The 23,671-nt window shown below is 63.8% G+C and overlaps 6 protein-coding genes across 6 annotated transcripts; 3 read left to right on the top strand and 3 right to left on the bottom strand.

Annotated features, from left to right (window-relative positions):
* Window positions 1–906: 906 nt before the first annotated feature.
* RHTO_00030 (tuberin) lies at window positions 907–7,242 on the top strand (the record flags this gene model as incomplete). Its single annotated transcript, XM_016413714.1, has 3 exons — window positions 907–3,235; window positions 3,295–3,354; window positions 3,410–7,242. The coding sequence occupies 3 exons, from the start codon at window positions 907–909 to the stop codon at window positions 7,240–7,242; spliced, it is 6,222 nt and encodes a 2,073-aa protein (XP_016276721.1).
* A 424-nt stretch (window positions 7,243–7,666) lies between these two features.
* Window positions 7,667–8,613, top strand: RHTO_00029 (uncharacterized protein; the record flags this gene model as incomplete). Its single annotated transcript, XM_016413713.1, has 3 exons — window positions 7,667–7,699; window positions 7,838–8,035; window positions 8,146–8,613. The coding sequence occupies 3 exons, from the start codon at window positions 7,667–7,669 to the stop codon at window positions 8,611–8,613; spliced, it is 699 nt and encodes a 232-aa protein (XP_016276720.1).
* Window positions 8,614–8,867: 254 nt separating this feature from the next.
* On the bottom strand, window positions 8,868–9,855 carry RHTO_00028 (T-complex protein 1, gamma subunit family protein; the record flags this gene model as incomplete). The annotated part of the gene is made up of 5 exons (XM_016413712.1): window positions 8,868–8,943; window positions 9,001–9,029; window positions 9,101–9,229; window positions 9,456–9,735; window positions 9,830–9,855. 5 exons carry the CDS (start codon window positions 9,853–9,855, stop codon window positions 8,868–8,870), a joined length of 540 nt encoding a protein of 179 aa, XP_016276719.1.
* A 503-nt stretch (window positions 9,856–10,358) lies between these two features.
* On the bottom strand, window positions 10,359–12,990 carry RHTO_00027 (T-complex protein 1 subunit gamma; the record flags this gene model as incomplete). The annotated part of the gene is made up of 12 exons (XM_016413711.1): window positions 10,359–10,434; window positions 10,497–10,525; window positions 10,596–10,724; window positions 10,893–11,220; window positions 11,293–11,473; window positions 11,552–12,139; window positions 12,194–12,324; window positions 12,383–12,398; window positions 12,491–12,523; window positions 12,630–12,660; window positions 12,782–12,840; window positions 12,963–12,990. 12 exons carry the CDS (start codon window positions 12,988–12,990, stop codon window positions 10,359–10,361), a joined length of 1,629 nt encoding a protein of 542 aa, XP_016276718.1.
* A 282-nt stretch (window positions 12,991–13,272) lies between these two features.
* RHTO_00026 (uncharacterized protein) lies at window positions 13,273–14,683 on the bottom strand (the record flags this gene model as incomplete). The annotated part of the gene is made up of 2 exons (XM_016413710.1): window positions 13,273–13,347; window positions 13,412–14,683. The coding sequence occupies 2 exons, from the start codon at window positions 14,681–14,683 to the stop codon at window positions 13,273–13,275; spliced, it is 1,347 nt and encodes a 448-aa protein (XP_016276717.1).
* A 1,505-nt stretch (window positions 14,684–16,188) lies between these two features.
* Window positions 16,189–23,494, top strand: RHTO_00025 (GOGAT, glutamate synthase; the record flags this gene model as incomplete). The annotated part of the gene is made up of 13 exons (XM_016413709.1): window positions 16,189–16,427; window positions 16,502–16,544; window positions 16,619–16,646; window positions 16,719–19,693; window positions 19,767–19,792; window positions 19,855–20,146; window positions 20,219–20,273; window positions 20,332–22,025; window positions 22,085–22,337; window positions 22,397–22,491; window positions 22,557–22,711; window positions 22,779–22,876; window positions 22,938–23,494. The coding sequence occupies 13 exons, from the start codon at window positions 16,189–16,191 to the stop codon at window positions 23,492–23,494; spliced, it is 6,510 nt and encodes a 2,169-aa protein (XP_016276716.1).
* Between the last annotated feature and the right edge of the window lie 177 nt (window positions 23,495–23,671).

Genomic DNA, 23,671 nt, shown 5'->3' with positions numbered 1-23,671 from the left:
TGAGAAGGTCCCGCTCTCGAGTGCTCGTCCGCGTTCGTTCGCTTCCGTCCCGTTTCTCGCTTGGTCAGCAGTGTTCTGTCACTGCGTTCGCTGCGCAGAACATCCCGCCTGTCAGCGAATCCGAGAAGTTGACAACTTGACGGTCCGCCTCGACCGAGAAGAGGTTCTTGTCTCCGTCCGCTTCACCTCGCCTCGCTCCGCCAGCGCGCAACCATCTCACGCGACGCTCTACTGCTCTTCAGCCGGACACAGCCAGTTCCCCTAGCTCGACAGGCCCCGCACAGAACACGCTCGCTCGCCTTGGCCCCGACTGCCCGCAGACTCGAGGCGATCCAGGTCACCGCGACGCTTTCCCGCCCGCGCAGGGACCGGTGCAGACTACCCGGGCTACGGGAGGTGCGTGAGAGTGCTGCTGGGCTGGTCACGATCAACTACGAGACCGTGCTGACGCTTGATGTCCTCATCAGTTGCGAGCGAAGACGAGGACTCGTAGGCGACGCAGACGGCTGTACACGGCTCTTGAGCGCGACGACGGCCTACGCTGGATCAACAGTGGACTCGCAGTGCGTCTGCCCTGCCCTTGCTCTCCCCAGACGCCGTGTCGAGGACTCGCTTATCTCCCTCGAACTGACGAGCTGATTTCCTCCCTCTCCCTTTCGCTTCGATACAAACAGCGAGGGTCGGCAGGGGTCTGGTATATGTCCCTGCCAGCCATGGCGGACCGGCCGCACCCGTGACGAGCGACGAGGCGGGAGACTTTGCGGGAGGGACGGCGACTCCAGGTTCGAGGACGAGAAGGTGCGTTGGCGAGCAAACGCTGCTTGTTCTACCTCGCTTGCAGAGGGTTGACAGAGCTGGTCGGTGGTCCCCACTTGCAGATCCAGCCTCGGCAGCCACCACCCTCGTATGAGCCCCTCCGGCGTCAGTCTCTCGAATCAGCGTAGCCCATCCATCTACGCTCCCTCCGAAACCTCGTCGACACACCCCAGCATCGACGACCACAACCACGGTCCTTCGCCGCCCCCGCAACCGCATCATCAGCAGCAAGGTCTCTTCAAGGCCTTCAAGAAGCTCGTCAAGGCCGCTTCGAACGTTACCGAGCCGACGCACCACGACAACCACCATTCGCCGTCTGGCACGCCTGGGAAGGAGAAGGCGCGAGGGCCGACGGGCTCGTCGAGTCGAGGAGCGGGAGTCGCGGTGAAGCGGAGCGTGACTTCGGCGGAACTGCCGCTCGCGCAGAGTGCGGTCAGTAAACGCGCTGCGCAGTCGCAGGACGTGACGGGGACGTCGCCTCCCCTCCCTGGCTCGGGGACGTCGTACGGCGTTGCGGGACCTTCGCGAGGCGGCTTCATCGTTCAGACGCACGCCAAGGCTGTCCCGACTGTCGCGACGACCACGGGCGTCCCGACTTCCCTCGCCGACCTGCCGCCTCTCTCGCTTCCACCGCCAGCGGGATCGTCCGCCCGCCCAGCAGACCCGGCCCGCCCTTCGCTAGACCGCACGGTCACGGTGGAAGTCCTGCATTCTCCGCAGGAAGACGCCGTTACCCCGCCCGATTCAGTCCTCCCTCCCTCGAGCGTCCTCGCACGACTATCCGATCTTTCTGCTCACCGACCTGCACCTGAAGCCTACGTTCCGCTCATTCGACTCTTGACCCGTAGCGTCGGCCTCTTCCCCTTTCCGCCGCCTGCACTCGCCGCCTCGAACCTCTCCAAAATGCTTGCGAACCAGCCGACACCCGCTGGAACGCCCAAGAGCGCCACGCCTACCCTTCCGACTCCCTCGCCAGCCCAAATCTACGTCTCGCAATCGCATCACCTCGTCGCTGAATCGCCTCCCGCGCTTCGCAGCGCCGTCCTCGGCCTCATGGACGCGTGCATCCACGCATCGCTCGAGTCGACGGGCGGGATGCGCGAGTCGGAGAAGGCGATCTTTTGGGACGAAGCGAGGCGGTGGGCCGATGAGGCGCGAGTACAGGTGGACGATGGGCAAGGCGGGAAGCGGTGGGTTCTGCCGGATGCGGATCGCGAAGCGCTCGTCTCTGTCCTCTCGGCGATGACTCGCGGCGGTCGGGACTTGTCCGACGTGCCCGGTCTTGTCGCCCTTCTCTGCACCTTCGTTACCGAATCGCTCCCTTTCCCTCGACCTCCTTCTCCGCTCTTCGACCCGAACGTCTCTACGCCCTTCATTCGCACCGTCCCCCACAAGCCCTCTCCACACGCCAGCGCGCTCGCCCTCCTTACCGCCCTACACAAGTTCTCCGCCCCGCACATTTACACCGCCTCGACGCACATGGCGCTTCGAGCCGCTCTCGAGGTTGCCAAGCTCCGCGAAGAGCAGGATATCGGCGGAAAAGACGGCGTGCTGGACTTTCTTGGCGCGGTCGTGCGGTTCGGAGAAGTCACGGGTGGGAAGGCGGCGCGCAAGCGGGCGATGCTGCATCGCGGAGAGGACGGGCACGACGGCTCGATCGAAGCGAGTATAGTCGAGGGAGATGAGATCCTCCGCGAAGTCGTCTCGACTGTCGCGCGCTTGATCGGCTGCGAAGGACTGGTCAGCGTCGTCGAGATCAAGGAGGGTCAGTCTCTCCGCGACATCGACACCTCGCCTTCTTCGTCGGCTGTCAAGACGTCGAACCTCCCTTCGCTCGCGCTCGACCTCATGCGCGACTTGATCCGCTCGCCCGCGAATCAGGCTACCAAGTCGCTCCGCACCACCCTCGTCGCTCCTCCGCCTCCTTCACCCGACGGTACCCGCCCTCGCACTCCCGTCCTCCTCCTCGTCGGCGCGCTCCGCTCTCTCCGCAAAGCCATGGCAGAGCACACGACCGAACTCGAAGCCGCCATCGGCGAATCTGCCGGTTCAGCCTTGACAGGCCCAACTGGCGAGTCGCGCTGGCCGTCGATGCTCTCGCTCGGGTTGCCTTTCCTCTGGAACGGCATCAAGCGCGTCATGCAGTGGGAGAATGGGCCGGTCGATGCGGAAGTCCTCAGGCTCGTGGAGGAAAGGCTCGAGGTGGCGGACCGGATGGCCGCCAAGGCGAAGGAGAGCTCGGCTGCAGCTGGTGCAACCCTTGCGGGACCGACACCGGCGAACAAGGAGCTCGAGGACATCCCCAAGGGCGTCTCGTACGAAGAGTGGTCGATGGCGGTCGAGGTGCTCGATAAGGCGAAGGCGCACATCGCGCTGTGGGAGCAGCAGAATCTGCGGCAGTGGATCTTGTCGGATGACGGTGCGCTCGTTGGCCATTCGGTCCCTAGCTGTTCGACCGCTGACCTCCTGCTCTCACAGACGAAACGACCGCCTCTTCGCCCGTTCACGAGCGAGCTCCGCTGCGGCCGCAGGACCTCGGTGCGCTCGCTGACCGTGTTGGGAGTCTGTTCTCTGCTGACGGTCCGATCCGCAGACTCGGACGAGGAGGACGACCTCGAGCAAGGCTCGCCCGACCAGTTCACTCAGCGACCAGGCGTCCTCGTCGCGTTCACCTCGCTTTTGCGACGAGTCGTGCGGGCTTGGTGCTCGGACGACTTCACCGGTCCCGCCCACGCCGTCTTCAGCCTCCTCGTCTCGCTCGCCCCGCACCTCTCCGACCACTACGCTCGCCTCACGCTCGACCAGTGCCGATCCGGCGCCCTCTGCCTACCGTCGCATCCCGAGTGGCTCGAACTCACGCAAGAGCTTGTCAAGGCGTTTTACGTCCCGCCCTCGCGCGCAAACGGTGGTACTCGGTCGATGCGACGGAGCGTCACGCCCGTCGTACGCAGCCGCATCATGCAGTCGGTCACAACGATTCACTCGCACGTCCGCTACTTGCCAGGGCCTCGTCGCCAGCTCGTCGACACGGTCATCATGCCGCTTCTCGAGACGAGCCTCGAGGCGGAGACGGACGTTCAGGTCGCGAGCTCGATGGTCGCCTTGGTGACGGAGCTTGGGCGCGACGTGCTGGACGAGACGGAAGGCGAGGGCGAGGGGCCGCTCGGCATGTTTGACAAGCTGCGGCTGCTCCTCATCAAGATGGCGAAGTCGTCGAAACGCACGCTCGATCGGCAACCGACCTCCACGCCTACTACGCCTGCAACTCGTCGCGTCGGCGCCTTTGCGCCGCTCTCGCGCTATGGCAACTCGGGCTCGCCGGCGGCACAACGAGGCGCTTCTTCATCGCCCGCCGCCCTCGACATGGCCGATCCTCCCGAGCTGTCCTCCGTCGCCGTGATGGGGCTCATGTCAATCTTCCACGTTTGCCTCGAGCACTCCACGCCGGCGGCATCGGAGAAGGCGGTCGTCGTTTTCCGCGACCTCCTACACCTCTTTGCCCCTGGCTACCTCTCGCCTCCCGACGTCACGCCTGAACCCGCCGTCGTCCCGCTCCGTACCCGCCTCCTCATCCTCCAGTGGCTCGTCCGCCTGCGAGCAGACGCCTCGCACCGCATCAACTGGATGAGCGACGTTGACATCACCGGTCCGGCCAAGCTCCTCGGTCGACTCGCCTCTTCGAACGGCGACTCTTCGCCACCAGACGCAGGAGCGCCGCTGAGCCCAGCGGCATCCGAAGACGGGCATGGCGAGGCGCGCGGCCGATCGAGCAGGCAGGTTTCGATGACCTTACCTGCGGACTCTGCCGGAAGATCGAGGAGTGCGAGTCGTCTCCGGCGGCAGCTCAACGAGGAGCGCAGTCCGAGTCGCACCAACTCGCTGCGACGCGCTGCCGCTGCTCCGCCCATCGCCGCAACGCCTGTCCTCTGGACTGTCCCGGAGAAGCTGCCGTTCGACTTCGGCTCGGCTACGTCGGCGATCGGCGGCAAGGCTCTCTCGTCGTTCGATCACAACCGGATGAGGGACTGGACCGAGGAGGAAGACCCGGGTACCGGCCAGATGAAGGTCGTCGAGGCCGAGGAGACGCTGCCGCCGTCGGAATGGCTTGTCGTCCTGCCGGTCTCGGAGTACCTGCGGGCCGTCAACCATATCCTACAGGTCGAGCAAGAGTGGGAGCTCGTCTCCTACATCTTGTGCCACCTGCCCGAGCAGCTCAGCAACAAGCACTTTGCCTGCGGTCCTCGCTGCGCCCAGCAGATCCACGTCCTGCGCAAGGCGTTGTGTGACGGCCTCCGCGCCGGCGACCGAGGCGATCGCATCTTCCCTCGCACGCTCCCGGCCGGCATCAAGCGCGCCGAGATTCACGCAGTCGCCTTCCACTGCCTGACCGCCCTCATCGCGTACCGCAGCCTCTTCTCGAAGCAGCAGCAGGACGACATCGTCAGCACGTTCATGCTCGGACTCGGCAACCCTCGCGACACGGCCAAGCCCTGCATCCACGCCTTGACGATCGCAGCTTTCGAGTTGCGCCCCTCCGTCACGAAGCATCTCGCCGAAACGGTCCGCCAGCTGCAGAAGATCATCTCGACGGCGCCCCTAGGCGTCCACATCCTCGAGTTCATCGCAGGCGTCGGTCAGGAGCCCGCGCTCTACGCCAACTTTACCGACGCCGATTTCCAGACTGTCTTTGGCATCGCCCTCAAGTACATCCAGGCGCACAACGAGCGGCTCGCGGACAACCCGAACGACGTCGAGGAAGGCATCGAGTACGCCTTTTCGCAATACGTGCTCCTCCTCGCCTATTACAACATCGCCGTCTGGTACCTCGCCTTGCGACTGTCGGAGCGACCCAAGTTTGTTGCCTTCCTGACGCGCCGCCTCGTCCAAGCGAACGAGGGCAAGACGGAGGTCGACGAGGCAACCGAGGTCTGCCTCGACATGATCGCTCGTTACGCCTACTCGAACGCCGACCCTCGTCCTCGCGCGTCCAGCTTCGACAATCTCATCGCGACGCCGACTCAGGCTCCGGTCCCGCCGCCAAAGACGTGGCTTGTCGGCAACGCGACCATCACGGTTCGCAAGCTTCACGCGCCGGCTTGGGTCGAGGTGACGGTGCGGAGGGCGTCAGGCGTCGTTCGCATGCTCTGGGAGCTGCAGAACATCAGCATGACCTCGTCGGCGCCGGAGAGCGATCTGATCGCCGCGCTTCTCCGCCATCGCGAGACCGCCGGCCTCATGCACGGCATCCCTTCGGTCATTCGCGACGCTCTCGCCATGGTGCCCAACGCCTGCCCGCCTCTGCACGTCGGAACTCGCGCAAGGTCGGCGTCGTTCTCAGGCACGTCCGCCTCGCAAATCCCGCTCGCGCAACGCATCGAGGAGAATGCCGTCGTCGACGCAGCGAATGCGGCAGCACGCGACGTCCGCCAGGTCACGATCGAGTCGGGCGTCCTCACCGCCGATCCAAGCTTCTTCACCGTCCAGCTTTCGTCCTTCCCGCACGTCGACGCCCGCATGCGTCCTTTGCTTGTCCCGAACGACCCTGCGTCGCAGCGAGCCGTGACAATGCTCGACACGATCCCCATCGTCGACTTTCACAAGGTTGGCGTCCTCTACGCCGGTCAAGGGCAGACGAACGAGCTCGACATCCTCGCCAACACCCACGGCTCAAAGGCCTACACCGAGTTTGTCTCGGGACTCGGCACGCTCGTGCGGACAAAGGGCAGCCGCGACCTCAACATCTACATCGGCGGCCTTGACCAGGAGACGGACATTGACGGCAAGTGGACCTACTGCTGGGACGACGACATCTCGCAGATGGTCTTCCACGTCGCGACCCTCATGCCGACGAACCGCGAGACGGACCCGCAGTGCACGCTCAAGAAGCGCCACATAGGGAACGACTTCATCAAGGTCATCTGGAACGACTCGGGCGGCGACTTTGCGTTCGACACGCTTCCAGGCGACTTCAACTTTGTCAACATCGTCATCCAGCCGCACACGCCCGCCGGCAACCCCTGGATCGGGCCGGGCATGAGCAACAACACCGAGTTCTTCAAGGTCTCGATGCAGCTCCGCCCCGGCATGCCCGAAGTCGGTCCGCTCGGCACGTTCAAGATGGTCACTGGCTCGTCGCTCCCTCACGTCATCCGCCAGCTCGCCCTGCACAGCAACATCTTTGCTCAGATCTTCCTCGCCTCGGTCGGCTTCGAGACGGGCAGGCCTGCCGGAGCGAGCGGCATGACCCACCGCATCGAGTACTCGTCGAACTGGCGCAAGCGTCTCCAGCAAATCAAGCTCCTCAAGAAGCGCATTGCCGAGGCGCAGCAGGCCGCGTCGCCGACCGCCGAGAACGGCTCGTCGCCCGCGCAGCCCATCGACCTCGACCAGGCGGAAGCGGCGCGTCTGTTCACCGCCTGGGCGTGACCACCGTCGTCTCTCTATCTCCGCCTGCACATTGTGAGTCGTTCTCTGCTCGACGAGACTCTTCACCGCTCACCAGCTTGCTCTCGCAGATCTCGCCTATTCCCTCCGCTCTCTTCTTGTACAGGACCCCGTCGCAAAGCGCAAATCAGTCTGCTGCAACCATGTTGTCGGTTTTACGCATCTGCGCTGGCTTGGCCTTTGACGACTTGAGTCTTGAGCTTCCTGTGAGGAGGACCTACTCGTCTCGCGAGGTGTCCCGCCTTTGCTAGTTCGCCTGCATTTGCGAGATGATTTAACTCGCGCTTCCGTTCTGTACAGCCAGCTTATCCTCGCGAAGAGCTACGGTCCTGCATCTCCTCCTTGCCCTCCTGCTCCTCTTCTTCACCACTTCGTCAGTTCCCTGCCATCGTTGACCTGCTGAGCCATGACTCCACCCTCGCCTATCACCGAGTGCTTCGTATGCGGCGCCGCAGCCACGCAGCGCTGCTCAGGTTGCCGCGGTCCTTCCTTTTGCTCGCGAGCCTGTCAAGAGCTGGTGCGCCTCTCAAGCGGATCGATGTGGCATGCTGGCGGTACACTGACCATCCGTGAACAGACCTGGCCCTACCACAAGCATTTCTGCCGCCGCTCGACGCCTGCAACCGCCTTCTCCTGGCCGCCGCTCTCGAAGGATGTCGCTCACAGCTTGCGAAGTTCGACGGTAATCATGGAGATCGAGGACATTGCGCGAGGGGTCAAGGCTGAATGGTTCCGTCACGTCAGGGCTGAGGGATGGTTCAAGGGAGACGACCGAGTGAGCTCTCTTCTCTCCTCGCGACGGGTTCAAGGGCAGCCCGCTGCTCCTGCTGGCCGATTTTACACAGTTGCCATGTGTCCGTGCTGACGCCTGTCTTGCGCTGGCAGAACTTCCTACTCGATCAGCTCAACCGTCCAGCCGGCGAATGCTTGATTCCTGAACCTGCGCGCTCCAACACCATCGCAACGATCCGCTACGGGTTCACGCACACCTTCCACAAGGCTAGCGACGCTTGGGATGGAGTTGCGCACGAGTACAGCGTCTTCCTCCAACACTGTAGCGAGCGACACCGCTTCATCGGCCTCAAACTTCCGAACGACCTGCTCGAGCGACTCAACCCCTTCCTCCAGCTGTACCTGCTCTACGAGATCCTCTACCTCAAGTTTGCACCACTGTCCCCTTCACCAGACTACTCAATGCTCCCGTCGATGGAGCGCGCAGCCGAAAAGATCGAAGCCGCCGCTCGCCAGGTCGACGTCCCCCCAGAGATCCGTGGCGATCTCGTCAGTTTTGCGTCGGGGCCAGGACACCAACTGCACGTAATGATGAACCTGTCCGACGACGACGACCCCTGACCGTAGCTGCAGCCCTTGCTTCGATCCTCGTGCAATATGCAACGCGACTACGGGTTTGCCGAGCTCACCGTTGCTTGCCGCAAGAATTGTCGACACAATATGGACGAGGGAGCAGCGAGGCTCAGCCGAGACAATGACTTGCGAAGCCTGAGCAGCATCCAAATCCAAGCGCGGAGGATTGGCGCATCTCTCGTCCGTTCGGCGACGGTGACTGCGAAATGCGGTTTTGCGAGGAGCCCAAGAACGTCACACAACTACTCCTCGCCGCCTCCCTGCTGAGGCATGGGACCGGGTCCTCCTTCTCCCTGCGGACGCTTCGCCGAGACGATGCTGAGGGGGAAGCAACGTCAGTAAACGGCTTTGCGACGATGCGACTCGAGAGCGTACTCATCGACGCGGAGCAGCAAGCACGCAGACTGGAAGAAAGAGGAGCGAGTTCTCGGTCAGCGCAAAGGTCGGAGCCGCACGAAGAGAGGTCTCCGCTCACCTCGATCGCCGTCTTCAGCGTCTGCACCTTGACGGCCGCCGACTCGTACAGTCCATACTCCTTCATGTCGACGACCTTGCCTGTCTCGCCGTCGACGCCGAACGACGACTCGCCCGCAGCGTGCTTTGCCTGGTTCGAGGGGAAGTGTCAGCGCTTGATTTCGACCAGCTGCGCGGTTCCTCTGCGCGAGAGGACTCCATGTAGGAGATTCGCGTTAGAGCAGATGCGGAAGAGTGAGGCGAAAGAAGGAGGAGGAGAAGGCGGAGGAGGAGAAGACGGAGGAAATGGAGGCGGAAATTGAGCGTACTCGCAGAGTTGTCAGAGTGCGGATTGCGTTACCCCCGCAATTCTGCACCAGCGTGCGCGGAATAACTTCCATGGCATCGCTGACGGCACGCATCGGCCAGCCCTGAACGCCCTCGATGGCCCGCGCCTTCTTCGCCAACCCAACGCTGATCGCCATCTCTGTCGCTCCTCCTCCCGGTGCGAGGCGCGGGTCGAAGACGACGTTGCGTGCGACAGCCATCGCGTCCGCCAGGTTCCGGTCGACCTCGTGCAGGACATCCTTCGACGGGCCGCGGAGGAGAATCGTGCAGGCCTTCGGGTCCTGGCACTTGGTGAGGAAGGTGGAGTCCCTGCGAGGAGAGGTGTTAGCATCACTCTGAGCTTGTCGAGAATCCGAAGTCGCGAGAAAGAGAAAAGGAGGAGCGAAGGAAGTTCGAGACGCACTCGTCTCTCGGCTTCTTGACGTGCATCCGCCCACACACGGTCCCCACGTTGCTCTTGCGTTCAAGCAGGCGACTTTCGCCTTGAGAGGAGGGAGGCGGAAACAGAAGAAAGGATGGAGAGGAGGCAAGGGAGGAGACGTAGAGAAGAGAGAGGTAGCTCACGCACCATCAGGGTACAGTGCTGGCCGGCAAGTCGCGCAGAGCGGAAGACAAGAACAAGAATATGCGGGCGACGCCCGAATGGCGCCCTCGGGCGACGGAAGGAGGAGTTGGCCGGCGCAAGTCGCGATCTGCGAGGCGATGATGAGGACGGCGTCCCTCGTCTCAAGCCAGGCGTAAGGGTGAGCGAAGCAGAGGGCCGGAGAGCGCTGAGCCTGACACGTCTGAATGTCAACTTGTGAGCGAGCATCGCGCACACAGCAGGAGTGGAAAGACGCGGTCGGACAGCGAGGCGTCGCAGAGGTCAACTCTGCCGTCGGCGACGATGACTGCGAAATGCGGTTTTGCGAGGAGCCCAGAACGTCACACAACTACTCTTCGCCGCCTCCCTGCTGAGGCATGGGACCGGGTCCTCCTTCTCCTTGCGGACGCTTCGCCGAGACGATGCTGAGGGAGAGGAGACGTCAGTAGAGGGTCTCGCGACGGTGCGACTGGCAACGAGAACGCACTCGTCGACGCGGAGCAGCAAGCATGCAGACTGGAAGAAGAGGAGCGAGTTGTCAGTCAGCGCAAAGGTCGGAGGGGAACGAAGAGAGAGGTCCGCTCACCTCGATAGCCGTCTTCAGCGTCTGCACCTTGACGGCCGCCGACTCGTACAGTCCGTACTCCTTCATGTCGACGACCTTGCCCGTCTCGCCGTCGACGCCGAACGACGACTCGCCCGCAGCGTGCTTCGCCTGGTTCGAAGGGAAGTGTCAGCGCTTCGATTCGACCAGCTGCGTGGTTCCTCTGCGCGAGAGGACTCCATGTAGGAGACTCGCGTTACGAGCCGAGAGGCGGAAGAGTGAGGCGAAAGAGAGAGGAGGTGAAAGGGAGGAGGAGGAGGAGGCGGAAAGTGAGCGTACCCGCAGAGTCGTCAGAGTGCGGATTGCGTTACCGCCACAATTCTGCACCAGCGTGCGCGGAATAACTTCCATGGCATCGCTGACGGCACGCATCGGCCAGCCCTGAACGCCCTCGATAGCTCGCGCCTTCTTCGCCAACCCAACGCTGATAGCCATCTCAGTCGCTCCTCCTCCCGGTGCGAGACGCGGGTCGAAGACGACGTTGCGTGCGACGGCCATCGCATCCGCCAGGTTCCGGTCGACCTCGTGCAAGACATCCTTCGACGGGCCGCGGAGGAGAATCGTGCAGGCCTTCGGGTCCTGGCACTTGGTCAGGAAGGTGAAGTACCTGTGGGAGGCGGTGTCAGCCCACGGGAAGAGAAAGAGGAAGAGCAAGGGAAGGAAGGAAGTCCAAACGCACTCGTCTCCCAGCTTCTCGACGTGGAACAGCCCGCACTTGGTGCCGACGTCACTCTCGCGCAGGTCGTCGACACGGTTGACGATGGTGGCGCCGGTCGCGCGCGCGATGCGGTTGTTGTCCGACTTGCGGACGCGGCGGATGGCGGTGATGTTGTTCTTGACGAGGTAGTGCTGGGCGAGGTCTGCTCGATGTGCGGGTCAGCGTCGAGTCGTGGTGCCGAGGAGAGAGAGAGCAGTAGTTGCTGCGGCGCGGCACCCACCCGAGATGCCCTTCTCGGTAAAGACGATGTCCGGCTTGAACTCGATAATCTTCTCGGCCATCTGCTTGACTTGCTCCTCCTCGATCTCGAGGATGCGGTTCCAGTCTTCCTCCTTCGCCACCTCAATGTTGGTCTGGGATTCGCCCTTCTTGTACTCAAGAGGGCAATCCAACAGAACAACACGAGGGTTCTCGATCCGCCGCCTCATCTTGGGGTGGGTGACGTCCTTGTTGAGCATGACGCCGTCGAGGACGCACGAGTCTTCAATCTCGCCGCCAGGGACCTTCTCGACCTTGGCGTAGCGCTTGATGTCGACCGTCTTGTTCCCGTTCTCCTCCTTGGCGACCGTACGGACTGCCTTGAGCGCGAGCTTGCACATCATGTCACTCCACCGCGAGACGAACTTGGTACCGATCGACGTCTTGATCAGCTTGAGCATCTCGTCTTCGTTCGAAGGGTCGACGGGGATCGAGATCGACTCGATGATGGTCAGCGCTTCTTCGAGGGCGCGCTTGAAGGCCGAGATGATGACGACGGGGTGAATGTTGCGCTCGAGGTGGGGCATCGCTTGCGCGAGGATCTCACCGGCTGCCCAAAAGCGAGGTCAGCACAAGCTTTCGCCTGGAAAGCAAGAGAACGCACCCAGGATGATGACGCTCGTCGTGCCGTCTCCGACCTCCTCGTCCTGTGTCCGCGACAGCTCGATCATGCTCTTCGCCGCCGGGTGCGCAACCTCAATCTCGCGGAGGATAGCGTTGCCGTCGTTCGTGAGGCTGCGAGAGCGAGAAGTCAGCTCGGGAGTTTGCGGAAGGGCTGCAGGGAGGAGCTCACAGGATGCCGCCCATGGCTGCGAACAGGCACGAAAGATCAGCTTGTCAGCGAACTTCGCCCTATCTCAGCCTCCCCGACCTAAACCTCGAGGAGGATCAGGCGACATACGGTCGAGAATCATCTTGAGCATAGCTCGGGGGCCTGCAGAGCGTCATAGACGTCAGCGGAGTCTCTCGCGAGCGTCTACGAGCGGTCTGTCGCGACAGCGAGTTCATCGCTCGACAAGGACGAGAAGGTGCCAACTCACCCAAACACGTTCGGATGACATCTGCCACGGTCTACGAGCGTTCATAAAGTGATTAGCATCCGCTCTGCCAAGGTCTTATCCTTGCACGAGCTGAGTTGGCCGCACAGTGCCCTCCTTCGCTCGCGGACGACGAGGAGCAAAAGCGGACGCACCTTTGCCGCCTGAATGTTCTGCTGCTGCGACTTGCGTCCCTGCTGCCTCTCCGGTCCGACTGTCCTCCATGCAAGCGGTCCCAGGCGTGTGCGTCGAGCCATTGTCGAGGGTTGCGGGTGTGAGCGAGCGAGGAGGTCAGCTCGTGTCGCTCGTGCGGTGAGGGGACGGCGTGGTGCGCACCGTTGACCACGATAGCCTGGTTCTGCATCTCTGACAGTCAAACAGCAGCGAAAGGCAGTCGAGGTGCGCAACCAAAGACGCGTCGCTCCTCTTGCGCTCCTCGACTTTCCTGGCAACCGCTACAACTCGCTTTGAAAGCTGAGTGACGCCGGTGTGAGGCTTCAAACGCTACTTGGACCACGCTGGCACGCGCGCAACAGCTCTCACCGCGATTGCTCGTCTCCACGACCCGGTACTCTCGCGGTTCCCTCTCAGCCCTCTCACGGACGCAGTGCCAGGTTGAACGGTGCCAGACCGCTTACAAGACGTGCTACGATCCCTGCTTGTGGTACTGCGTCCCGAAAAACCAGATCGCCCAGCCTGCCACCGCCAGCAACGCGATGGCCTGCGCGAGATTGTCGAGCCAGGGCTCAGCTTGGAGACTTGCGAACGGGTGAAAGGGAACGCACCAGCACGATACACCCCGCCACAACACACTGCTTGCTCCCGTCGTGCTGAATCGCCGTCCAGCTCCACCCCTTCGTCTTCTTCTCCTGGTCCGGCCGGTGAGAAAGGTGTGCAGGTCCGTACTTCTCCTCGTCCCACCCGCGCTCTTTTCGTCGCTTTGAGGGCTTCCGCGCCGGCTCGGGAGAGGGAGCACGCCGTCCTTCGTCGTCGCGGTGCTGATTGAGCGGTCGATGCTCGTCCTCCGCCGGCGACTCCTCCGGGCTGGACTCGACGTGCCTCCCCTCCCGCCCCTCTCCTCGCTCCTCCGGGCCCTCGTCCTCCTCCTGCACTCTGCCCAAGTAACGCGACTTGGGCTCAACCCGCCTCCTCCTCTTCCCCTTCCCTTTCATGCGCGGCGACCGCTGCGGCTTGTTCACCTCGGAGTTCATCACCCCACTGATCCATTTCGCCTGCGCCGAGGCATGAGGAAGCGCTCGGGTGCGTCTCTCCCCGCCTTTGCGCTCCTCCTCCTCCTCCTCCGGAACCGAGTCTCCCTCTTCAGGCGACGGCGAGTATTCCCCCTCGACAGCCGCTCGCCAGTCTTCATCCATCGGCTCCTCCCCCCTCTCATGCTCCGCTCCTGCGCCTTGCTGGCGAGCTTGGCGATACCGCACCTTCCTCTCCCTCCTAGTCTCCGGCCCTCCCCTCCGCTTCTCCACCCTGCCCAAAACCGCCCGCTCTTCCGCCACTTCGTCAGGACTCATCGGTCCCGGCTCTTCGTGCGCCCTTCGCGCGTTCTGGCGGCGGATGTCAAAGGCGTTCAGAGGCGTAGAGGGGTGCTCCTCCGTCTCCCTCTGCCTTTCGCGTGGAGATCCTAACCCCTCCAGCATCCGACTCTCCTCCTCCCATTCATCGGGACTCATAGGACTCGCGAGAGTCGGGTACTCCTCGTGATGGCGATAAACCGGTGGGGACGCGAAATCGACTCCCGCCTCCTGCCCATGCTCATGAGGCGAGTCGCGTCTTGCCTGGTTACGAGGGGTAGGTGGGAAACGGGAGAGGGTTTTCGAGAAGTGGGTATTGATGGATGTGGGACGGGGGCGGCGGCGAGAGCGGGAGGGGGCGATTGAGTGGAGTGCGGAGGAAGGCGAATCCGAGTCGGAGTCGAAGGCAGAGTGAGAGGACCTGGAGGACGTAGGCGGGCGATGAGGGTAGGTCGAGCGTGAGGACGAGGAAGAGGGAGGGAACGCATCCAACTCGCGTCTCGAGGTTTGACGAATAGCGGAGTCGTCCATCCTCAAGCAAACGACGTAGAAGCAAGCCTCGAGCCGAACAGGCGAGGCAAAGTGACGAGCGAGCGAGTGGGCGTCGAACCTCCTGAGCGAGCTGAGCGACGCAGTCCGTGGATTTTCCGGGGTCAGGTTGGCTCGGCACCAACGGGGATTCCGCAGCAAGCAGGCAACGGAAGACGAAAGACGGAACGGCGAGAGCGGAGAGTGAAGAGAGGTTGCGAAGGTCAAGGAGAGGAGAGGGGGAGTTGCCGGTCAACGCAGGGCTGGGCGCGGCTCATTCGCAGCCAGTATTTGTCGAGCTGGTTCGCTGGAAGCAGTCAACGCCGAAGGAGAACGGCGAACGACGAGCGTGTATGGGGCGAAGGGGGGAAAGCGAGAGCACGAGGTCGAGGAGGCCTTCGCTTCGTCGTGCAGCAGCGCTGCAACTGCGTTGCCCTCAAGCAAGTATTGTTCGAGGTGCAGCGTGGCCGACGAGCAAAGGAACAGCCCACAGAGCACAGGCTGAGCGAAAGGTGAAGTGCCAGGGAAAAGTATTCCTCGTCCCCCTCCGGCCTCCCTCCCTCGCCCAGCTCTTCCTCCTAGATGTATCCGTCTACGTACACAGTGCCCCTTCCGCCTGGACGCCGCAGCGACACTTTGAGCGAGCGATAGACTGCGCAAGCGAGAGCACGAGGCGAGTGTCCCGATTGTGAGATACGGCGATAGGCGGAACGAGGTGGCGTCGCTGCGAGCGCCGGGTGAGCTCCAGCGTCCCCGAGCGAGGTCTGCTCGGAGTCGGACACCCGCTCACGCCAGGATCGTAGCGAGTGAGCGAGTGAGCGCACGTACGCTCGCTCTCCGGAGGCAAGCGGCGGAGTTGTCGGCAGCACCCGGCCTCCACTCGCTGCACTTGGCCGGTGTTTCCTCGCGCGGTGATTGGCTGCGTCGACTCGTCCGCCTCGCCCGAATTCCTTTCCCGACATGCGCGAGAGGGGCGACGAGAGGAGGAGGCGAACTTCGCCGCTGCCTGTCACGAGCGTCGTTCTTGCGCTGTTGTGCTTTCCCGCGAGTATCCGAGAGTTCACACGCATACGCACTGCTCGCCCGCCGTTGGTTCCCGCCCCGCTGTTGCGTTGCCCCGTCCTCTGAGGAAAAGTTGCGACGTCGCCTCGTCATCGTTGTGCGGCCCGCCAGAGCAGCTGAGCAGACAGCCAGTGTCACTGTGAGTGCAGCAGCGTCGTCGCCAGTGCCCCGGAGCGAGAGGGCGAAGCGGGAGAGCTGACTCTTGTCCTTATCGACCCTCGTCGTCCCTCCTTCCCTCCGCCGTCGTCCTCTCACCGCGCTCGACTCGGCTCGCCTGTGCTGCGTGACTCGCTCGAACTCGCTCTGACCACGCTCGGAACACGCACGCATCTCCCGCACGCCGCGCCAGCTCGAATCGCCGTCTCGCCTACCCCCACCCACAAACACCCGCCCGTCTCTCCCTCGCTCACACACACAGCCAGAGCGCACCCCGAGAGCCATCATACATGGCCCCGACCCTCCTGCGCTCCGCCCACCTCGTCAACCACCAGAAGAAGCACGTCTCGTTCGACGACGATGCCCTCGCCCGCCTGAGCGGGCCCGAATCGTCCGGCAGCGGCGCCACCCTCGACGACGCGCTCGTCGAGGAAGAGGACCACGCAGTCGACGTCGTCAGGGATGCGTATGGATCGCTGCCAGCCAAGCAGGGCCTGTACGACCCCGAGGAGGAGAAGGACTCGTGCGGGTGAGTTTGCACGTGCGGGCGCTTTTCGCTCCCGCCACAGCGCTGACGGCCTCGCTCGATGCACTCGCCAACAGCGTCGGATTCGTCTGCCACATCAAGGGCAAGCCCAGCCACAAGGTGAGCTCCGCCGTCGAGATCGGCTCGCTTTTCGTCGCAGTCTCGGCTAATCCGCCTTCGTCTCGCCCTCACAGATTGTCAGCGATGCCAAGCACCTCCTCTGTATGTAGAGAGGCGCTGTCTGTCCCAGACGACCCGGAAACCGCCCGCTGACCGGCTCCTGAATCCGTGCAGGCAACATGACCCACCGCGGAGCCACTGGTGCCGACTCGCGCGACGGCGACGGCGCAGGCGTCATGGTCGGCCTCCCTCACGCCTTCATGGTCCGCGAGGGCGAGCGCGAGATTGGCCACAAGTTGCCCGGCCAGGGCGAGTACGCGGTCGGCAACGTCTTTTTCCGCAAGCCCTCGTCGCCCGACTGGCACAACGACCAGACCCTCCGCGAGCAGCAGAAGAAGTTCGCCGACATTGCCGACTCGCTCGACTTGCGCGTCCTTGGATGGCGACTCGTCCCGACCGACGGAACGATCCTCGGTCCGGCCGCCCTCTCGCGCGAGCCGCTCATCCTCCAGCCTTTCGTCGTCCTCAAGAGCCACTACGGCACCGAGACGAAGCCGGCGCAGGGCACGACGTTCGACGAGAAGTATTTTGAGCGCCAGCTGTACGTCCTCCGCAAGCAGGCGACGCACACGCTCAAGCTCGAGAGCGGGTTCTACATCTGCTCGCTCTCGCCCAAGAACATCGTCTACAAGGGACAGCTCTCGCCGCCGCAGGTCTACAACTACTACCACGACCTGAACCACGTCCTCTTTGCGTCGCACTTCTGCCTCGTCCACTCGCGCTTCTCGACCAACACCTTTCCGTCGTGGGACCGCGCGCAGCCGATGCGCTGGGCTGCGCACAACGGCGAGATCAACACGGTGCGCGGGAACAAGGCGTGGATGCGCGCAAAGGAGGGCAACATGAAGTCTTCGACGTTTGGCGACGAGCTCGAGCTGCTGTACCCGATCGTCGAGGCGGGCGGGTCCGACTCGGCCGCGTTCGACAACGTCCTCGAGTTGCTCGTCGTCAACGGCGTCCTCTCCCTCCCCGAGGCCGTCATGGTCATGGTCCCCGAGTCGTTCCAGAACAACCCCGACATGGAGGCGGACAAGCGGGCGTTCTACGAGTGGGCCGCGTGCATCATGGAGCCCTGGGACGGACCGGCGCTCTTCACCTTCTCCGACGGGAGGTACTGCGGCGCCAACCTCGACAGGAACGGTCTCCGCCCGTGCAGGTGGGTCACCACGAACGAGGACATCATGGTCTGCGCGTCCGAGGTCGGAGCCATCACCATCGAGCCGGAGAAGGTCACCCGCAAGGGTCGCCTCCAGCCGGGCAAGATGCTCCTTGTCGACACGGTCGAGGGACGCATCGTCGACGACAAGGAGCTCAAGCACAACTCGGCCAAGCGACAGCCGTTCGCCAACTGGATCGCGAGGGAGCTCCTCCGCCTCCCCGAGATCATGGCCAAGGAGAAGGCCAAGGGCGCCGAGTTGAGCGTCGAGTTGGACGACTCGACCGTCTCGACCGACCCGCGCCTGCTCGCTGCCGGATACTCGTTCGAGCAGCTCGACTTGCTCCTCCGCCCGCTCGTCAACGACGGAAAGGAGGCCCTCGGGTCGATGGGCAACGACGCCCCGCTCGCGTGCATGGCCACCGCCCCGCGCATCCTCTACGACTACTTCCGACAGCTCTTTGCGCAGGTCACGAACCCGCCCATCGACCCCATCCGCGAGGCACTCGTCATGTCGCTCGAGTCGACTGTCGGCGCCGGACCGAACGTCCTCGAGATGAACGCCAAGCAGTGCGGTCGCCTCCTCCTCCCTTCGCCCGTCCTCACGATCGAGGAGACCAACGCCCTCAAGCGCCTCAGCATTGTCTACTCGGACTGGCAGTCGCGCACGATCGACATCACCTTTGACAAGGCCGAGGGCGTCCAGGGCTACGTCCGCTGCCTCGACCGCGTCTGCGCCGAGGTCACGCAGGCCATCGCCGACGACATCCGCGTCGTCATCCTCTCGGACCGCAACGTCGGCCCTTCGCGCGTCGCCATCTCGTCGGCCGTCGCGACCGGCGGCGTGCACCACCACCTTGTCCGCAATAAGCAGCGCAACAAGGTCGCACTCGTCGTCGAGTCGGCCGAGGCGCGCGAGGTCCACCACGTCTGCGTCCTCGTCGGATACGGCGCAGACGCCGTCAACCCGTACCTCTGCCTCGAGGCGATGCTCAAGCTCCGCCGTGAGGGCCTCCTCAAGGGCGACTTGACCGAGCAGCAGGTCGTCGACAACTACAAGCACGCCGTCGACAACGGCATCCTCAAGGTCATGTCCAAGATGGGCATCTCGGTCCTCTCGAGCTACAAGGGCGCGCAGGTCTTCGAAGCCCTCGGTCTCGCCGAGGAGGTCGTCGAGCGATGCTTTACCGGTACGGCGTCGCGCATCCAGGGCGCCACCTTTGAGATGTTGGCTCTCGACGCGCTCGAGACGCACGAGCGAGGCTACCCCTCGCGCGAGACGGTCCTCCCGCCTGGTCTTCCCGAGACGGGCGAGTACCACTGGCGCGACGGCGGCGAGGCGCACATCAACGACCCTGCCGGCCTCGCTTCCCTCCAGGACGCCGTCCGCGAGAAGAACCAGGCCTCGTACGACGCCTACGCCGCCAACGCCCTCCGACAGGTTCGCGCCGTCACCCTCCGCGGTCTGCTCGACTTTGAGTTCTCCAAGGGCCAGGCGATCCCGATCGAGCAGGTCGAGCCGTGGCACGAGATTGTCAAGCGCTTCGTCACGGGCGCCATGTCGTACGGTTCAATCTCGATGGAGGCGCACTCGACGCTCGCCATCGCCATGAACCGCATCGGCGGCAAGTCGAACACGGGCGAGGGAGGCGAGGACGCCGAGCGGAGCGACTACCTCCCGAACGGCGACACGATGCGCTCCGCCATCAAGCAGATCGCGTCCGGTCGCTTCGGCGTCACGTCCAACTACCTCGCCGACGCCGACGAGCTCCAGATCAAGATGGCGCAGGGTGCCAAGCCTGGAGAGGGAGGAGAGCTCCCCGGCCACAAGGTCTCCAAGTCGATCGCCCGCACCCGTCACTCGACCGCCGGCGTCGGCCTCATCTCTCCGCCCCCGCACCACGACATCTACTCGATCGAGGACTTGAAGGAGGTGCGTGCGAATTTGCTCAATCCGAGACGAGCGGGACCTTCGAGCTGACTTTTCCCTTTGCTTCGCCTCGCAGCTCATCTACGACCTCAAGTGCGCGAAGTGAGTCGCACGCTTCTCGCATAGCGCTCAATCTCATTGCTGATCTCGCTTGCCGCCCGCAGTCCTCGCGCTCGCGTCTCGGTCAAGCTCGTCTCGGAGGTCGGCGTCGGTGTCGTCGCTTCGGGTGTCGCCAAGGCTCGCGCCGACCACATCCTCGTCTCGGGTCACGACGGCGGTACGGGTGCCTCGCGATGGACCGGTATCAAGTACGCAGGCTTGCCTTGGGAGCTCGGTCTCGCCGAGACTCACCAGACGCTCGTCCTCAACGACTTGCGCGGCCGCGTCACGCTTCAGACGGACGGGCAGATCCGCACGGGTCGCGACGTCGCCATCGCTTGCTTGCTCGGTGCCGAGGTGCGTTCTTTCGAGGCGAGATGCGTCCTCCGCTTGACCGGCCGCTAAGTCTCGTTGTTCTCCTTTGCGCAGGAATGGGGCTTTGCTACCACGCCGCTCATCGCGATGGGCTGCGTCATGATGCGAAGTGGGTTGCGCCTGCTTGCCTCTTACACGCCTCTGCTGACCTCCGCACCCTCCCACAGAATGCCACCTCAACACTTGCCCCGTCGGCATCGCCACGCAGGAGCCCGAGCTCCGCAAGAAGTTCACGGGCACGCCTGAGCACGTCATCAACTTCTTCTTCTACGTCGCAGAGGAGCTTCGCGGCATCATGGCCAAGCTCGGCTTCCGCACGATCAACGAGATGGTCGGCCGGTCCGACATGCTCAAGGTCGACGAGTCGCTGCGGAACCCGAAGACGGCCAACCTCGATCTGTCGGCGCTCCTCAAACCCGCATGGCAGATGCGTCCCGGCGTCGCGACCTACAAGTGCCGCGCGCAGGAGCACAAGCTCTACCTCCGCCTCGACAACAAGCTCGTCGACGAGGCCGAGCTCTCCCTCACCAAGGGTCTCCCGACTCGCATCGAGTGCAACGTCGTCAACACCGACCGCGCGCTCGGCACGACGCTCTCGAACCACGTCTCGAAGCGCTACGGCGAGGAGGGTCTCCCGAAGGACACGATCCACGTCTACGCCAAGGGGTCTGCTGGCCAGTCCCTCGGCGCCTTCCTCGCGCCCGGCATCACGATCGAGCTCGAGGGCGACACGAACGACTACCTCGGCAAGGGCCTTTCCGGCGGCAGGTTGATCCTGTACCCGCCCGAGGTCCTCACTCAGCCCGGCTCGGCGTTCAAGTCGGAGGAGAACATCATCTGCGGCAACACCTGCCTCTACGGCGCGACGAGCGGCCAGGCGTACATCCGCGGTATCGCCGCCGAGCGTTTCGCCGTCCGCAACTCGGGCGCGACTGCCGTCGTCGAGGGATGCGGCGACCACGGCTGCGAGTACATGACCGGCGGCCGCGTCGTCGTCCTCGGCTCAGTCGGCCGGAACTTCGCTGCCGGCATGTCGGGCGGCATCGCCTACGTCTTTGACGCGCAGAAGGACTTCCGCGCCAAGGTCAACATGGAGATGGTTGAGCTCGACACGGTCAACGACCCGCACGAGATTGCGGAGCTTCGCGGCATGATCGAGGACCACAAGCATTACACTGGCTCCGAACTCGCCTCGTCGATCCTCCGCTCGTTCAACCAGGTCCTCCCGCGCTTCGTCCGCGTCATGCCGCTCGACTACAAGGCGGTCCTCGAGGCCGAGGCTGCGCGCGCCGCCGCCGAGAAGAAGCGCAAGTTTGCCCCCGCCAAGCCGACGCCCATCGTCGATGCGTCCAAGGCGGCCGCCGTCCCGATCGAGAACGGCTCGAAGGCCGCCGAACCCGCCGTCGTCGACCTCGAGGACTCGATGGTCGACGAGGCGACCGCCAAGAAGCGCATCGAGACGCTCGACAAGGTCAAGGGCTTCATGAAGTACAAGCGCCTGACCGAGCCGTACCGCAACCCGCGCAAGCGTGTCAAGGACTGGGCCGAGCTCTCGAGCCGCCTCAGCGACGACGAGTGTAAGGTGCAGACGGCGCGGTGCATGGACTGCGGCGTTCCGTTCTGCCAGTCCGACACGGGCTGCCCTATCGGCAACATCATCCCCAAGTGGAACGACCTCGTCTTCAAGGGGCAATGGCGAGACGCGCTGAACCGCCTCCTCATGACCAACAACTTCCCCGAGTTCACCGGTCGTGTCTGCCCCGCACCGTGCGAGGGCGCCTGCGTCCTCGGCATCAACGAGCAGCCCGTCGGTATCAAGTCGATCGAGTGCGCCATCATCGACAAGGGCTTCGAGATGGGCGTGCGTTCCGTTTCTCCCCCTCCTTTTCTGACTCTCCGCTCACCCTCTCGCTCGCACAGTGGATGGTTCCTGCTCCTCCCGCCGTCCGCACCGGCAAGCGCGTCGCCATCATCGGCTCAGGCCCCGCCGGTCTCGCCGCTGCCGACCAGCTCAATAAGGCCGGCCACCTCGTCACCGTCTACGAACGCCAGGATCGCTTCGGTGGTCTCCTCATGTACGGCATTCCGAACATGAAGCTCGACAAGCGCACTGTGCAGCGACGAATCGACTTGATGGCTGCCGAGGGGGTCCAGTTCGTCAACAAGGCGCACGGTCAGTTGCGCTCGCCTCCGCTTTCTGCTGCGCTTGCTGAACCGTTTCTCAACCTGCAGTCGGCGTCACGCACGACATCAACAACATTCGCGCCGAGAGCGATGCGTTGATCATGGCTACTGGCGCGACCTGGCCTCGCGACCTCAAGATGAAGGTGCGCTCCTTCTCCCCGCTCCACCTCTTCCACGCTCCCGCTAACGCTCGTCCGCTCGCCCGCAGAACCGCGACCTCGACGGCATCCACTTTGCGATGGAGTTCCTCACGCAGAACACGCGCAGCCTGCTCGACTCGAACCTCGAGGACGGGCGGTACATCGATGCGCGCGGCAAGGACGTGCTTGTTATCGGAGGAGGTGACACGGGCAATGACTGCATGTGAGTCGTGCTCGAGCGTAGAGGAGCAGGAGGAGAGGGTTTGCTGACGGGTTGGGATGCGTCGCAGCGGCACTTCGCTTCGTCACGGCGCCAAGTCGGTCACCAACTTTGAGCTGCTTCCTCAGCCGCCTTCGGTGCGTGCGGGAGACAACCCCTGGCCACAGTGTGAGTTCCGCCGCCTGAAAGCACGGCTCGATTCCCCGCTAACCCTCTGCCGCTCCCCCAGGGCCCAAGGTGTTCCGCGTCGACTACGGGCACACCGAGGTCGCCGCCCACTTTGGCAAGGACCCTCGCGAGTACTCGATCTCGACGAAGGAGTTCATCTCGGACGGGAACGGCAAGATCAAGGGTGTCAACACGGTCCGGGTCGAGTGGACGAAGAACGCGCTTGGCCAGTGGCAGATGAGCGAGATCCCCGGGTCGGAGCAGTTCTTCCCCGCCGACCTCATCTTCCTCGCGCTCGGGTTCCTCGGACCCGAAGAGGCGGCGATCAAGGCCCTTGGGATCGCGCAGGACGGCAGGTCGAACGTCAAGACTCCCGCGGGCAAGTACGCGACGAGCGTCGAGGGCGTCTTTGCGGCCGGAGACTGCAGGCGCGGTCAGTCGCTTGTCGTTTGGGGTATCAACGAGGGACGGTCGGCGGCGGCCGAGGTCGACAGGTTCCTCACGGGCGACACGCGCCTGCCTCTTGCTGGGTCGATCAAGGTCCGCTCGTTTGCGCCCGCCAAGTACACCAACAAGCAGCCCCAGCAGCCCGTCCAGGTCGAGGCCGTCGCCGCCTAAACCCATCCGCTCGCCTCCTCCCTCAAAACGACTCGCCTCGCCGGGTCTTTCCCCTCTTCCATCCGACTCCTCTCGCACCCGCACCCGCATCACGCCTGTCCATCGCTCTCTCCTCAAGACGTCCCTCGGCACCTCATGTTGTTTGGCGGTTCTTTCTCCGGAGATGCTCTCCTCTCG

This window comes from Rhodotorula toruloides, assembly GCF_000320785.1.
Source record: "Rhodotorula toruloides NP11 unplaced genomic scaffold Scaffold1, whole genome shotgun sequence".
Lineage (NCBI taxonomy): Eukaryota > Fungi > Basidiomycota > Microbotryomycetes > Sporidiobolales > Sporidiobolaceae > Rhodotorula > Rhodotorula toruloides.
This window is presented reverse-complemented; position numbering and strand designations above follow the sequence as displayed.